This window comes from Lolium rigidum, unplaced genomic scaffold (assembly GCF_022539505.1).
Source record: "Lolium rigidum isolate FL_2022 unplaced genomic scaffold, APGP_CSIRO_Lrig_0.1 contig_38523_1, whole genome shotgun sequence".
Taxonomy (NCBI): Eukaryota; Viridiplantae; Streptophyta; class Magnoliopsida; order Poales; family Poaceae; genus Lolium; species Lolium rigidum.
In genome coordinates, this window is record NW_025900421.1 from 68,295 (window position 1) to 85,195 (window position 16,901).

At 44.2% G+C, this 16,901-nt stretch overlaps 1 protein-coding gene across 1 annotated transcript; it reads right to left on the reverse strand.

Annotated features, from left to right (window-relative positions):
• Positions 1-4,922: 4,922 nt before the first annotated feature.
• Positions 4,923-16,592, reverse strand: LOC124681274 (tRNA ligase 1). The gene is made up of 27 exons (XM_047216208.1): positions 16,425-16,592; positions 16,034-16,357; positions 15,156-15,206; positions 14,918-15,000; positions 14,739-14,838; positions 14,561-14,639; positions 14,185-14,308; positions 13,468-13,574; positions 13,215-13,349; positions 12,716-12,780; positions 12,462-12,626; positions 12,148-12,308; positions 11,726-11,757; positions 11,438-11,619; positions 11,033-11,112; positions 10,686-10,751; positions 10,305-10,594; positions 9,401-9,508; positions 7,945-8,042; positions 7,788-7,848; positions 7,308-7,384; positions 7,154-7,225; positions 6,994-7,070; positions 6,571-6,651; positions 6,353-6,455; positions 5,575-5,733; positions 4,923-5,409 (listed from the first exon to the last, which is right to left on the reverse strand). The coding sequence occupies exons 1-27, from the start codon at positions 16,545-16,547 to the stop codon at positions 5,017-5,019; spliced, it is 3,396 nt and encodes a 1,131-aa protein (XP_047072164.1). The 5' UTR covers positions 16,548-16,592; the 3' UTR covers positions 4,923-5,016.
• Positions 16,593-16,901: the final 309 nt, after the last annotated feature.

The window sequence follows — 16,901 nt, forward strand, 5'->3', positions numbered from 1 at the left end:
AGATAGATCTAGCTAGATATATCTACATCTAGATAAAATCGAAGCACTTGTTTTGGCACAGAGGAAATAATGAAAGAGGGACTTTTCTTGCCTATGTATCAAAATATGCACCTGGTTCACTATTAGGATATGACAGAGATATGAGACTCTGCCTGTTTCGTTCAATTTAAATTGAACACGGATTTCTAAGACTTAATGAACAATGATACGTACTAGTAGTAGTAAAATTTGACAGCATGAATCTTGAAGCAGGGAACAAACAACAAATCTAGCATGCACGCTGGAAGGAAATTTGCGCACATGTTTGATTGCTTTCTACACTTTTGTGTCACAAGTTTTTGTGACGGATTCCAAATACGTTCTGAAGCTTCTCATGAGGCCGGAGTTCCAAAGCCGTATTTGGAATTTGTGCTCGGTGGCTTGCCAACGGCCATAAAGGGAACGGCAAAGTTTGGCGGACCACGGTGGCGGCAACAAAGCACGTCCGTCCAACAAATACTACATGGCACCTGACGTGAATCCTGCCTCGCCTTCTCGCGGAAGCCAAATGGTACAGTAGGTGGCAAATGGGCGGTCGGTCGATCGGTACGTGCGAATAGATCCACCAGGAGCAGATGTACGCGGCGTCCATCCACGTTGTTGACGCATGTACGGCATCGGCCGAGACTTAACCTAGCACAGTACTTCCCAGCCGCATTCTGTCGTGAACATCTTGAGTTTTCTGGCTTAGATAGCTCTTTGCCAAACTTTAAACTGCTTCTGATTTTTTGAAATATATTTTTTTAAATATATAATTCTTTTTAGCTACGTTATGCTATATGACTTAGCTAAATTACATGACACCGTCAGTTAGATTGGCTAAACTGAAATAATTTAGCAGTTTTCGGTCTCTAAACAAGTAGGCCACGCCATTTAGGTTGGCTAGTTTAGAATTATCATAGGCCCTCTAAAAATGTTTTTTTGGATCCTCTATGTAAGAAAACAGGTAGATCACGTTGTTTGGTATTGCTAGATTTAAATGACTTTGTCTTTTCAGCATAGATAAAGATGTTGACCCCTCTGTTTCAATTAAGTCATCTAACATGGCGTCATGGTGTGACTATAGAGAGCCTAGAAGTTTTAAAGTTTTAAAAGGTGCTAAAAGTGGTCTAAAGTTTGAGAAAAAAATATTATTTAGAACAAAGAACACAAACACTTTTGGTCTAAGTGTCAGTCCGATAGGTTAACTTGACCAGTCCAGCCAGCACGTGTGGCGTGCCCCATCCATGTCCATGTGCAGCAATGTGCGACCAAAACCTGCGGTTGCGCTGCAGCAGCACGTCAGAGAGAGGGATCTCGAAGTCAAGATGTAGGTACCATGCAAAAAAAAAAAAAAAAGTCAAGATGTAGGTGATGCCGGAAATAGGTAATGCTGGCAGTCGTTGAGTACGTCATGGGTGACACTGGCGGCCAACGGTCCGTTCTGATTGGGAACCTGGGTTAGATAGATCTGGTCATGGTGTAGCCTTCCACAATCTTGTTTTGCGCACAACCCTTTCACGAGCCGCGGTCTGCATCTATCTGAGTATATATCTATGGGGAGAGGGTTCTTGAAATAAAGGGGAAACTAAACGATGTTCTGGTGGCAGTTGTGCCGGCGTGGAAATGTCCTGCAACTTTTCTGATGCTACTCCACCATCGGAATGCATACGTCTTGACGTGAGGCTGATGATCTCTTTCCAGGTTTGCTTCCATCGACTCTTGTTGCCCCTTGTCGTCACCAGAGAAGTTTGCAATTTTCTCGCTACCTTGGCTATTGCCTATCCTGGACCTGCAGTTGGCTGACGGGTGCCCCCTATGTCGTAGCTTGTCCTTTACGGCTCGATGTTGGAGTGTCGTGTTTGAGTGTTTGTTAAGTGTCGCGATGTTGAAGTGTCTTGGTTGTGAGTGTGTGGGTATGTTGTTTGTGTGGGCTTGGCCCTGTTGCCGTAGGTTTTCGCTCGATTTTCTCCTAAAAATTGAGCACACTCATCTTAATTAATAGACGAGGCAAAACTTTTGCCTCCATTTAAAAAAACATATATGCAAGTCGCATTTAACTTCCACCTTTTGGAGTACAACTATATCAAAGGCTGTTTTACTTGATCTACTAGTACATCACGTGGAGCTAACCCTCTCTATCGCGGCCCCGTCTGACAATAAATTAATCGCCTCCGCGTAATGCATACATACGATGGAAGAGAGTTTCCTTCTTGGGAGTCCTTTTTATCTCATCGCAATATTATGCAAAATGTGTGGGCCTTTACCCAAAGAAGATGGTTGGTCCCCTTACAACTCATTTCATTCTTCCCCTGTAGTTCTTTGGAAGAGAGTTTCCTTCTCCGGAGTCCTTTTTATCTCATCGCAATATTAAGCAAAATGTGTGGGCCTTTACCCAAAGAAGATGGTTGGTCCCCTTACAACTCATTTCATTCTTCCCCGGTAGTTCTTTGGAAGAGAGTTTCCTTCTTCGAAATCCTTTTTATCTCATCCCAATATTAAGCAAAATGTGTGGGCCTTTACCCAAAGAAGATGGTTGGTCCCCTTAGGGCATCTCCAACCGGGCGACCCATCCCGCGCCCGCGCGTCCGGATGGGTCCAGCCGGACAAAAACCCGGCCCAGCGCGCGGACCCATCCCTAAAACGGATGCCCGCGGCGTCCGAACGACGCAAACCCGGCCCAAATCTTGGCCGGGTTTGCGTGGCCGCGGACGCGAAAGGCTGGTCGCTCGCGTCCGCCCGTTGTCCGCCCCTGGCCCGCGTGTCATAGGGATAAATAATATTTTTCATTAATAGAACTCATTACAATTTTTTTTTAGCTACTACTTCTATCCTAAATACGTACGGGGCCGGCGACTCCTCGCCGGCTCGCCCCGTGGATTTCACTCGACGCGGGCGGCCTGTACGCGTGAGGATTCCACTCCAGCTTCCTACGGGCTGGGTGGCGCGTCGGCGGCGGCGCGGGCGTCGGCGGCGGCGCGGGCGTCGGCGGCGGCGCGGGCGGAGGGCATCATCCTCCTCCTTTCCGCCCGCGCAGCTCGGGCGCGCCGCGGCTCCGCCTCTCGCGGCGGAACCATCCGCTTCCCGCATAGCTCAAGCTCCCGCGGGCGGCGCGTTCCACGGCGGTGCGCGCCTCCGGGCGGACGCGGCCGGCGGCCCGGGCCTCGTGGTTGTCCTGCCGCCGGCGCATGCGCTCTTGCCGGCCGCGCTCCGCCGACGCAAGCATCCTCCCGGGCGCGCCGCTCGGGCGACGGCATCTGGATGAGGTGACGGGCTGCTCGCATAGCGAGCAGCTCGTTCTTCTGACCGAGGAGGTCGCCTAAGCCGCGGCGGCCGGCCCGCCAGATGCCCTCGTGCTCCTTCGTCAGGCGCGTGAGGTCGGCGAGACGCTCCTCGATGGCGGCGTTGATGTTCGCCAGCGCGAGGTCCTCCGCGGCGACGGGCTCCTCCGCGGCGTCCGCCCCCTCCTCCGCGGCCTCGTACCAGCCGTCCGCGGTCTCGTGCCAGCCCTCCGCGGCCGCTTCCCCCATCTCCGCGTCACCGGCCTTCTTTGCCGCCGCCTCGGCAGCGACGCGGAGCGCCTCGTCGTCGGCGACCCACCGCGAGTCCGCGCGCTCCTCCTCGTCCGTCCGCGGGAACCCGGCCCGGGCGGCGAGGGAGAGCTTGGCCCATGTGGCCCGAAGGGTGCGCGGCATGGCGCCGGAGAAGGTGGAGGGGAAGAGAACGGTGATGCGGTCTGGGTGAGACCGCCGCCGTCTTTTATAGCCGGCGGTCTGGCGGGAAACTTGGGCGCGAGCGCGCGCCAATGGCGTTTTCGCGCGCGGGAACCTTGGTGCGCGCGGGATCTTTCCCGCGCGTTCCACCGCCCACCATGGCTGTCCCGTCGAGGCCTGCCATGGCGCAGCGCCGCGCAACGAAGACGAACCACGTGGCGTCTCTTTGGGTCGCCGCGTTGGGCGCCGCATGCAACCCAAACGGACACGCGGACGCGGGGCGCTGTCCGCGTGTCCGGGCGGCCACGCAAACGGCCCAAAACGGACGGCCCAGCGCGTCCGTTTGGGTCGCCCGGTTGGAGATGCCCTTACAACTCATTTCATTCTTCCCCAGTAGTTCTTTGGAAGAGAGTTTTTTTCTTCGGGGTCCTTTTTATCTCATCCCAATATTAAGCAAAATGTGTGGGCCTTTACCCAAAGAAGATGGTTGGTTCCCTTACAACTCAGTTCATTCTTCCTCAATAGTTCTTTGGAAGAGAGTTTCCTTCTTCGGAGTTCTTTTTATCTCATCCCAATATTAAGCAAAATGTGTGGATCTTTACCCAAAGAAGATGGTTGGTCCTCTTACAACTCATTTCATTCTTCCCCAGTAGTTCTTTGGAAAAGTTTCCTTCTTCGGAGTCCTTTTTATCTCATCCCAATATTATGCAAAATGTGTGGGCCTTTACCCAAAGAAGATGGTTAGTCCCCTTACAACTCATTTCATTCTTCCCCAGTAGTTCTTTGGAAGAGAGTTTCCTTCTTCGGAGTCTATCTCATCCCAATATTAAGCAAAATGTGTGCACCTTTACCCAAAGAAGATGGTTGGTCCCCTTACAACTCATTTCAACTCTCGTGAGCAAAGAAGAAGAGAGACAGCACTCAAGCCAGCAGTGGACTTCAATTACGACCTCTGAAGCAAGTCACCTTCAATTAGTCAGTTTTTTTAAGAAAATATATATTGAGCAAACATTCAGATTTTAAAACGTGGAGCAAACGATGGAAACTGCCAGGACCATTGCCAGATGACAACTCCTGGATGCTTTTGCTTGGGAACGTTGCTCAACATTGGTGTCTTTTTTTTGTAGTAGTCGTTACCTAGTCACTATCCAGGCATAAAGACAGTCTCCCGATCTTCATCTCCTAGTATAATACGTTGAAAATTTTGTGGTATAAAACTCGGACACATTTACAACACTCTCAGCAAGTATTCTATGCCACAAAATGCTAGAATCAAGATAGGAAATCAGTAAAAGTCCATAACTCCTGAGATTGTGATCGGAGGGTCGATCAGCACTCGTTTCGCCTGTCCTGATGAAACTAGCTGCGGCAGCGCGTTTGCCTCCTTTGCTGCAACACCAGGGGCTGTCCAAAGAGTAACATGTGGCCATTCGTTCCTGGAATTTACATTCTCACCATTTACTGCTCCAAGCTTCGCCTCAAGAGCAGCCATCTTGTTGGTGTAGAGGAAGGCGCTAAACGATACAGGGACTTCCTGGTTCTGGTAGACTCCATAGCTAGCAACTGCAGCCACACCATGAGCTCTTTTGTGGGCAAGGGTGACATGAGCCTTGCTCAGGTTATCCTCCACTTTTATGCCGTTGAGAAAGTTGTTGACATCACTGTCATTCTCGCCCAACTGTTACAGTTATGCAATGTAAATGGTTAAGCTTAGCTTCATGACGACAAAAGCCAGCAGCAGCAGCCTAGTACAGGGAAAGACTCCAGCAAACGTGTACCAAATAGATCTGAGCTATGCAAAAAAGTTCACATCACTTCCTAAGGACCGAGTTACAGTTCTTACCTTACGGAGAAGGCCCAATATATCTGCCTGGGGTACCGTAACAGCAGCGAAAACAATATTTCCAAACTTCCGCTTCGCAGTATCAGGTGTTTTGATATCACCTTTCGCAACAGCCTTTAACTGTTCCAGTACTTCTTTCACCGCAACTTCAAATGGAACCTAATAATTGTGAACATTGTAATGCATCATCTTTTTTATGTACAGTGAAATTGTAATGTCGTGGCAACTAGCTTTTTATAGTTCCAGAGCATTCTACACCAGTGATCTCTAGTTAAAGGCCATAATTTAAAAATTATAGAGTACTCCATCACTATTGCTAAATCAGAGAAAGTAAATATCATAACACTAGCATTGTGGTCCCACTCCTATGCATTGGCAACACGGCTTTTGAGGACTGATCAGCAGTAACTTCCTCCGGCTTAAGCTTAGAAGATACTCCCTCCAGTCCATTATAAGATGTTCTGAGTAGTTTAATATGGACTACATACGGACTGAACAGTGTGTCTAGATACATACGAATTTAGAAAAAGCTAGTAGAACATCTTATAATTCGAAACGGACTGATAGTCTTTATTGCTATTTGCTAAACAGTGGGGGAGAGTGATGCAGACACCCACATCATTCTGTGGAAGTTCACATCCTTATAGACTGCAATATTTGGTAGTTTCAAATGGCCCATGTTTTAGAAGTTGCTGGATCAGCCACTGGTTTATAAGCACTCTTTGATTCCTAAACAGAATACATATTTTTAAATATCAACAAAATGAGAGAAGGTTACCTGAATGGAGGTAAGATAATTAGCATTCCCCGATAAGATCACACGCAGCCTTTTCTCCCACTGTGCCCATTCTTTAGCATATGAACCTTTTGATGGTTCCGCTCTGATTTGACATTTTTGTGAAAAGCAATCAGCATAAAAACAATCATGGATTTAAAAATGCAGCACTATTTTTTCAGCTGAAACTACACACTAATCTGGTGTGCGCAGCTTCATACCTTCCATGCCTGCTTTGATGCAGTCTGAATAAACTGATTCCCTCATCCAAGATACCCTTCACATCACCAGGCAACGGAGCTCTGCACAAAAAGCCAAGTAGAAGTTCAGTGTATACAAGTACAGCAAACCAACATATGAGTCAGACTGGTACATGAGTACACAAAAATAAAGCCATCCTCATCAAGACATGTCTTCTCTGGCGCATGACATGGAAGACTTGGTACATTTTCCTGGATGGCAAATGTAGTGAACAAGTCTTCCTAGATATGTTTTCAAGTGAAAAAAATGTAGTGCTGAACTATCATGGTAGATACATAGGAATACAGGAAGTATAGACCACCATATAACAAGAATGGAAGAAATAGGATATTTGATAAACCATTGGCAGAAATAGTATAAAGAATGCACGAGTACAATTTTACCTATCTGGTTTCAGGAGAGGCATCTTGATCAAGGAGCCAAAACGCTCATACAACTCGCTTTCGAATTCTCTTCGACTCTGAAATTTGTTTCTCCAATGAACATTGATAATTTGGTATACTCCAGCAGGAACAGAATCAGTTTTTCATGAAATGTACATACCTTGCCATCATAGAGGTTGTAAAACATTAGCAAAACATAGCCAGGATTTGGTGATGCTTTGTCCAGATTTCCCTTTTCAAAATTTAGAGACAATTAAGAATGTAAAACAGTGATTATCAATAAACTTGTGTAAGAGTGACTATCATGTACATACCGGATGATTGACCCGTTGGAGTACACGAAACATGAAAACAGCAAGAGCTTCAAGGGAAAATGGATTTGAATCGGTGCCTAGCAAATTCAAGGAACATGAAGAAAATTATGAAACTTAATTATTCAAGAACATACGCATGACAAATGGTAAAATAGACGGAGGCAATAAAAAATGAAATATTGTTTAGAATCTGCTAAATCCTAAACCGTAGCAGGAGAAAAATGGACCAGAGCCCCTAATGCAGCAAGTAAATCAAAGGTTTCGGCGTACATATTATCAAAGTAGATATAGGATTTTGATCCCATGTGATCTCTAACTTGACAGCTCCAGATTATATTGGTGCGGCCGTGTCACATTTATATCCCAATCCAAACGGATGCCAAAGTTTCAAAAGACATGTAATTTGATGTTCCTCTTTGAGTTCCTTATGAACTGAATAATATGAAGTTGAGACATGGAAAATAATAAAGCATTGCTTACCTTCAGAATCAGGAATAACAGGAACAGCAGCAGCCTTTGTGGTCCCACACATATCCTCAATCTGGAATAAATGATATGACAGTTCAGTTCTTTCTATATTGTCAAAACTAATTTTCAAGGGGAAACATAGAGCACACAAAAAAACTAGTGATCTTGCCTGCCGCCACACTTCCTCATTTGGTGCATTTTTGTCAGCTAGGGTTATTCTAAATGGTTTCTTCTTCCGCTCATCAGCAACCTTTTGCCAGTATCTCCCTGTAAGGACAAACAGTTAACAAAATGGTCAGAATAAGTAATGTATTAGTTTGGCTGAAATACAGGGGGAAAAAATCTGAAGCATAGGTAGCGCCACAATTTTGCAGCAATCTGCCAAACAAATTGACACTGATTTAAACTGACAAATTATAGTGTAAGTGTGAATGTTCTTTCAGTTTGCTCCTGTTCAACATATCTCCAAGAAACTGCATCTATAGCAGGGTAGTTAGTACACTTTGTTTTAACAGAGCAGCCTTCCAAGGAGAATTGAGAAGTTGTCCAAGTTGGCCCTTGATACATAACAACAACAACAACAACAACCAAGCCTTTCAGTCCCAAACAAGTTGGGGTAGGCTAGAGTTGAAACCCATAAGATCTCGAAGCCAAGTCATGGTTCCGGAACGTGGATAGCTAACTTCCACGCACCCATGTCCATGGCTAAATCTTTGTCGATATTCCAAAGGTCTCTCTTAACGGACTCCTCCCATGTCAAGTTTGGTCTACCACGACCCCTCTTAACATTCTCAGCACGCTTTATCCGTCCGCTATGCACTGGCGCTTCCGGAGGCCTCCGTTGGGTATGTCCAAACCATCTGAGACGATGTTGGACCAGCTTCTCTTCAATCGGTGCTACCCAACTCTCCCGTATAACGTCATTCCGTACCCGATCCTTTCTTGTGTGGCCACATATCCATCTCAACATGCGCATCTCTGCTACACTACCTTGATACATGGGATCTGGATTTTATATTATGCCCAAAAGAACTACACGACCTTGGTAACGCAACTCGAATGTCCTGTGCCACTGACAGGTGATTCGGAGCTCCTGACATCAGTTAATTATTTGGCTTTCTGTCGAGTGTCTTTCTTTTGTCCACTCAAAATGATGAGTTCCAATTCAAGGACAAAAATGGGGTGTCAACCTTAGAAATATGTTTAGTAATAACTTGAATAGTGTGGAAACTATGTTAGCTACTTGAACTGCAAATAATTCTTTTAGATAAAATGTATCGGCAAAGGCAAGCTTATCAGCTTCTATTACAGCTTCTATATACAATATCTTCGTGCGAGCAAGGGATGCACCAATGAATAAATTATTGCTGCAAACAGTAGCAGCATAGAGAAGGCACAGTTGGGATGGGCGACTATATGCTGCTAGAATATGTAAATTGTCTTTGTTTTCATTGAATGAATCCACGCTCTGTTTGCAGGAGAAGATCTAAGAACAAGACAGGTCCAATGAAAATAGAAACTTTCTTGGGCTTGTATATAACTTTTCCTTACATCAATGCATCGAGACACAAAGATTTTTGTGTTTTCTCCAAAGGAACTAGAGAATGTTGCCAAATGTTCCGTACCTTTAATACGATCTCCCATCAAGCTATGAACAGGGCGACTATCATCAAGGCCACCAGGAGTGTTTAATATTTCCTCACATAGAGCAGACTTTGCACAACCGGGTATACCTGAAAGAAGAATTAACATGACGTAGAACAAAAAACTGAATGAGGACTAGTAACCCAGAAATGGCAGAATTTGGCGGCAGAAATATTTTACCAGAGACTACTTGAGACATGGAAATGATGATTTACACGAATTTTCAGGGTGAATGAAGTCTAAGCGCTATGGAGGTGCAGAATTAGAAGGTCAAAACAGAGTTGTCGTGGATAATATGATCACATGCCAGTGTTTGCTATGAGAAACATTGACTTGACCTTGGAAATAAGAAATAAAGTGGATCACATATTGTGTGCATGTGTATGATATTACCTCTGTTCCTTAATGTAAGAAGTTTTGGCAAACTAAATTAGTTTGCCAAAACATCCTATATTATGGAACAGAGGTACTAGTAGACATAAGAGGTAAACTATATGAATACAGAACAGATAATAGCAATATAGAATGTGTGTGTACATAAAAACAAACCGCAAATAAATCTACTTTGTAGGAGATTGTAATGAAATGGTAGGCATCCGCACACCATTACGGAAGACAACAAGATTGTCTGGCTAGACTATCGAGGTATACTGACACCAACCTCAGGGTTTATTTGGTCTGGCATAAGTTATACCAAATAGGGTTTGTGAATACTCAAACAAATTAAAAAATCCAGAACCAAACATTTCATCATCATTATAATCTTTCTGTAACTGTAGTAAATATTCTCAGTATCTCGGTTATTATAGTAACCTAGTACAATTCAAATGAAGACTGCTTATACTAACATGACTCTTAGATTCTAGTAGCAGAAATCATATTTACCAGGAAAGAAGACAATAAGGCCCTCAGTTTTCGAAACAACATCCAGGGATGTCGATGCAGGACTAGAAGGAGCTGCCCCACATTCTCGCTGAAGATCACCCTCTTCATCTCTCTGTGCATCAAGTATGGCCAAGAAGTTTTCTGTTTGAACTAAATCACCAGCAGCCCCTATTAAAGCTTGGTTTGCAGGGCTGCGTTTAGCATATTGTTCAAGGAATGGCTCTGCCTCACTAAGATATGTCGATGACGACAGTTGTTTATTCCCACACTTCCTTCTGATGTAAACAGCCCTGTGGTGGGTAAACCAATTGATTTATCAGAAACATTTGTAAGGAACTATTAGATACATGCTATGAAGAGAGAGAAGTTAGCAATACATACCATTCGTCCAACATTTTGGTAAGCTCTTTCTGTTTACTTGCTGATGTTCCCCAAATCTTCATTTGCCTATTAACACATTCAGGAATTTAATATCAGGGGCAAGCACTGTTTATATTTATTTATTTGTTAACCAAAAACTGTAAAGGAGACGAAAGGCTGGAGGATGCATTGTAGTTGTTTCCAACATTACATAAACTGTGGAGAGCCTAAACTATTCCATCAAAACCAGCAATGATCAAGCTAGCAAAGCAGTTATTTCTCAGGTTCACTCATATGCTAATGAATCGCTGAAAGAGAAGCAGTGGAAAGCTGAAGCTTGAAACTTAAGATTGGCATACGTGACATACCTCAGGTAGTAAGTTTTATAAGCAGACGGGCCATCTTTGAAAAGGGTGGACAGGCCATTTCGAATTAAAAATGTCCTTATCTGCCAGGTAGCAATAAAAGACAACTGTTAGAAGATGCATATTCAGCAAAGTTAAATTTATACAGTTGTAGATCTCTCCTATGTGCAACAATAAAAAAGCTACGGATAGAAAGGAGATCTCTACAGAAATGCTAGAGGGAAATCAGATGGAAGTAACAGGAATGCATATCATAAGCGTATTAGTACCATTGTAAAACTTAATTTACAGGTGGACTAAATTCATCAACATGAAAGTAACCAATCCAATGTAGTACAACATAGCATTCATATCTCAAGTGACCAAGGAGCACAATCCTGCAAGAAGCTGAAAACAGTGGAAAAGTACCTTGTAGGTCAGAAATTTTAGTTTAACCATCAAATTTGAATCCTCGTCGGCCAGACTATCTTTAGTTGATGAACTTGGATCCAAGGCACCATCAATATTTTTCAGTAAAGTGTTGCTATCTTTGGAAAGTTCAGCAGCCTTCTTATTATTCGCCTTGAACAGGTTTACATCAACAAAGAAACCTAACCATGAAGGATGTGTCCGTCAAAGGCACCTCAGTACAGGTATTAATTTTAAACTTATTGTCTTGGGAAGCGACAATTTTGAGTAACAGAAGTTTCAGCTTACCCCTGTACAGTGGCCACAACCCTTGGTTTTTCCTACAAAATTTGCAGGACTGTCAGAGTTGATAGATAAAAAAAGAGAATAAAAATCCATAAGCTAATGAGCTACACCTACACCCTTATGTCAAATTACAAGGCGCATTTTACTCAGGCATGGGAATTAAGGAAGCCATTAATAGTATAGGAAAATGAACATGATAGCCATGCTGTTAGTCTAGGGAAAGAGAGAAATAGTTAGTATGTCTTTAACCATAAATGCTAAAGAGAGATGAGAGATAACTGAGTGTAAAAGCGAGGAAAAAATCATTAGTTATCATTAGTTTTACATGCAGGATTTATATTTATATGTTAAAAGAGTGCAAAAAATTTACAACTTATAGTGTGAAATGGAGGGAGTAGTACACAAGGCTGATTTTGCAAGCTTACCTCATCTCTTGCTGATAGCGTTTAAAAACAGAATCGCTATGGACATGGATAACCATTTTGTAATACAAGTTATCATTTGAAAGAGAACCAACTTTTTGGGAATTCCAGTAACATTTGAAAGCTGCACGAAAATTTTTCTGCTTCATCAGACGAATCATCTCCTGTAACAGTCAAGAACCAGAAGAACTGAATTACCATCTAACAGTTATTCGATTACTGATGTTGCAGTCACAGTGCTTTAGATAAAAGGGTCTCCATTACAGTCAAGAAAAAATAAAGTATTTTTTGGAAAAGAACTAATAAAATCTGCTAACCTGCAATTTCTTAGTTGCATAGTCCGTGGGATGTGCTTGCAGAAAGTGAGTGACAACTGATTTATCAGCATTTCGAGAATGGGCCTCAAGACCACCATTTCCAAACCAATCACAGTGGACTGGACACATTGAAGACCCAACATTATCAAGAAGTGCTTTAATTTGCTGTCATGTAAAAAGAGAAGTTAGAATCCATAGAGTTAAGACAAATCATGAAGGATAGGTAATTACCAGTTCACAACAATAATTAATACCTGCTTCTCATCTGACCTATTAGCAGCACATATTTCTCGTAAACTTGGTCCTAAACCGGAGTCCCCTGGATGTAACAGTAACTTTCTGAATCAGCACAACAGATAAAGCGTTCAACAACACTCAATAGCATTGGAAAAATCTTGGAACATGTTCAAATGTATAAAAAAACCTATATTAGGATATAAGCACACCAAGTGACTGACAGGACTAGCACTACCATATACTACCTCCGATCGTGTTTAATCAACACGGAGTGTAGCGACGTGAACATGCACGTAGGCAGTGTCCGCCGTCGATTAAACAAGATCGGAGGGAGTATAGTATAAAAACAAAGCCTGGTTTTCTTCGAAGAGAAACATCTTAGGCAACTTCAAAAAATTCAAGAAACTTAACTTTGAGATGAAAGCTTGGTCAAGATCATTCTTAGTTAAACTGAAACCTTCTTACATAGCCCATATATTCATTCAACAACAAAAGAACTTCATTGTAGTAGCTTACCTCGACCTCCATCTAGTGAAGGTTGTGGAAAGTTCTTCAAAACTTCTTCCATTTGAACCGAACTTTCACGACTGACAACACGGGCAACTAGACCCTCAAGTATCTCACCTTGCACCATAACATGATCCTTCGACCCTATAACAGATGGTTAATACTTCAATGGTGGGGAAAGATGAAATATACCAGTTCAGTTTCGAGCAAGCGTAAAGAGTGAGGCAGAAGCAATTATCATTCAAGATAGGCATACTCATACCTGGTACAGATATATCAGCTATTTCATCAAGGGTATTGCAAACAGGTGTGGCAGTCCCCTCTTCACACAATGCATCATAGGCAGCAAAGAATGAAGTGGCCGATTCCCTAATGGAGAATTAGCAGAAAGCATAATAATGATATGAGCAACCAGCAGCAAATGCATATGTATGTTCTGAGGGCAATTACAACTGAAAGTGTTCCATAAAACAGATGGATGCCATGAGAATATATGCATTGTGGTATAGACATGAAAAAAACATGGTTGTTGAACAATTTCTAGCAATAATGCAACATAGACAGTGCACTCCAGAGATCCAATAGTCCATTTAAGAGACGTGTGCCATGTAATTAGTTATAAGTAGCTGATGGTAGACAGCACAACGAAACAAGAATTCAATAACTTTACTGGTGTAAATGGGCACAGGTCATTGTATTCAAGCAGCACTCTACTATTGACAAACATTATAACACTGCACTTGTTTCGGAAACACTGGAAGGTTGCAAAACATGAGAAGTCAATTAAAAATGGATAGGAGGCCTTCTGTGGCTGCAGTGCAACTACATGAGGTATCGCCATTATCAAATTAATTATTTAATGAAGTCTTGCAACTTATGGTCCCATTAAATGAGCAGTGCACAAGCATGTGGTGTCAAATAAGGCAGCCAAACACTCCTGAGCAGAAACTTTCCACGTATGAAGTTAACAGATGGGCACCTTGTGGAAAATAGCCAGACATGGTTTGTTGGCAGGCGCCATTTCCGACAAAATGCAATCACCTCTGGAGTAGAATAGAATTTTGGCTTGCCATGGCCCAACTCTGTCACTGCCGTAACAACGGCTGCACAAAAGCCAAAATTAAAACTGATATAATATGCATTCCGAAAGAGACCATCAAAACTGGCGAAATGGGTGAACTTGAACAGATGCAGCCAGTGACTTCATAGTTGAACAGCAACAGGTAAGAATAATGCAGCGGTTATAGCTTGAAGCTTTGAATACACTATATCACATAATCTGAATGTACTAATGATGACAAACAAAATATACTCTCTGAGCACTATCTGCCTTAGTCAGGAGAAGAAAGGCATACCATAATCATCCTTGGGCCTTTGCCCATGGTCTCCTAATACAGCCGTGACAAGTTCCATTGAAATGCTTATACGGTTTTTCTAGAAGCACAAACCAGGGGCAGAATCAGAAATCTTAAGAAAACTAGCAAGAGCAAAAGGTGCAAAGAGGACAAAGTAATCTGAACAGGAGTTAAATACCTCGAGACAATCATTGAATTCTGCTTGCATTTTAGGAGCTTCCTTCCCCCAAGCTTCACGAAACAAGCGGGCCAGAACAAAAACGCCCACAGCTGTGTATCTATAAGATGAATTAATGGTGTCAGAGTCATAACACAAATAACTAAAGAAAAAATAGCAGACAGCATAGCAGAGCGTACATATTTCCGTAGCTGTTCTTGGCATAAGCACCACCAAGGTGACCAGCATACATAAATAAAGATCCAGAATGCTTAAGCGTGACCTGGAGAAACAAAATATCTTAGCAGGGTAAACACTTACTTTAAGGTAGCAGAGTAAACACACTGAATGATCAGTACAAGTCTGTAACTCTAGTTTTAGTTCCCAACAAAAAAACACCGATTAATTAAGTAAAGAAGAATGTCAAATCAGATATACCTCCATTGTAGCTAATCCTTGCGACACCATCTCAATCATCCGGTTTCTTGTCTGCAGTCACACAAGTGCGGTATGAGAAAAAATGTAGAGTTAATATTTCATTCACCAAATGAAAAAGGAGACCCCAAAATGAAGCCAGAACATGTTGTTGCTGAAAGCATCTAGTACTGTATAGTCAGTTCATTAACATGTTTTCATAAACAGAAGCTAATATGATGATTGTATATTGATCAAAACCATCAAGGTCTCTGCCGCTACAATTCAAACAGTAGAGATATGTTCAAACATCCAATTGCTGAAAGTACAGCGGAGTGCATGGATTACTCGGGGAAAACAACTTGAATATAGCGAGAACGCGATGAAAACCTAGAAAACTGAGCAATGCTGATTTAGGAAGTTATTAGAAACTGCTATGACTTTTTTTAGCATCACGTTAGAGTATGATAGTTCCGTGAAGCTGGTTTATATATAGAGGATGTTCCGTTGTTGCCGTTCCAAACCATATGAAATGAAGGGTGAGAGGACAATCACTGAAAACAGAATTTACTTATGAATCAGATTTACTAAACGGAGGAACCCTTCCATAAGCAGTTCCCGAAACCAGATTGGAAATACGCGCATGACATTAACCTCGAACTGAGCCCCAAGTGTAGCAGGAAAACTAATCCGCCAGGCCCATAAGCATTAAGCAAGGAGTAATTAAAGTTTGGTCTGCGGGGAACTGCGGTAGTACTACTACTAGGCCAAGCAATTCATCGTTTACTCAGGATGCGGCACTTGCGCTGGCTGTCAGAAGGCGATCGAAGCAATTCCACCATCAACCAACTCCCGGATGATGATAAGGGGGGTGGCCAAGCACCGAGCAAGCACGCACGTACCTCCTGATCGGACTTCTCGTTCTCGAATTTGGGGTAGAAGGCGGCCCTGATCTGCGCGTCGACGAAGGTGTTGTCGTCCACCGCGAAGTCCTCGGCCCCCTTGAACAGAGCTGAGAGCTTATCGGCCGCAGCGCCCTGCTCGACCGGCACCGAGGAGGAGGAGGAGGAGGAGGAGGAGGCCGAGGTCGCGTAGGCCCTGGGCACCCAGACCTGCGCCGCCCCTTGCGGCGAAGCCCCAGGCGCGAGGGTCATCTTCTGGATGCCCGCGGTGGGCGCGGCGGATGAGGTGGCCTTGGGCTTCCATTTCTGGTCCGGCTGCTTACCCTGCGAGGGAGGAGGGACGCGGTCAGGCTCCGGCGAATCGGAGAGGATGAGTGTCGGAGGGGCTTACGTGGTCGCGGCGGGGAGGCATTGGGATGGGGGAGGGGAAGGAGGAGGAGAGGCGGAGAGGGAGGAGGAGGGGGAGGAGACGCCTGGGGGTGTTGGGGGAGAGGAGGGAGGATGAGAGCGACATATAAAAGTGCCGGACACGCCGGGGCGGGGGATGGAAGTCGGTGGCGCCGCCGACGCAGGGCGAGGGGCGGTGGAAGGAGCTGCGGCCTGCGGGAGGTGCGGGTTGACTGCCTCCGCTGCGCGTGGGTTTTGGGTGAGGGTTTGGACCTTGGACGTGGGCTCCACGTCACGACCCTGGATTGGTTCACGCCTCGCGCTGTCACGCACGATTCGCGGCGCGGCCGCTCCATCGGGCGGAGCACGCGACGTGGCGTGGGACGTAGGGCCTCGGACGGGCAGAGTCGCAAAAACAAGGAAAATAAAAAGGAAAACATCCAAAAAGAAAATCACCTGTAAAAGCTAATCGAGCCCTAAC

Excerpts from the sequence above, each read along its gene's own strand:
- LOC124681274 (XM_047216208.1), bottom strand. The coding sequence starts at position 16,547 with ATGTCGCTCTCATCCTCCCTCCTCTCCCCCAACACCCCCAGGCGTCTC. Across the intron at positions 8,043-9,400 it reads GATGGGAGATCGTATTAAAG|GGAGATACTGGCAAAAGGTT; the intron begins GTACGGAACATT and ends TTGTCCTTACAG. Across the intron at positions 5,410-5,574 it reads TATTGGGCCTTCTCCGTAAG|TTGGGCGAGAATGACAGTGA; the intron begins GTAAGAACTGTA and ends TAACTGTAACAG.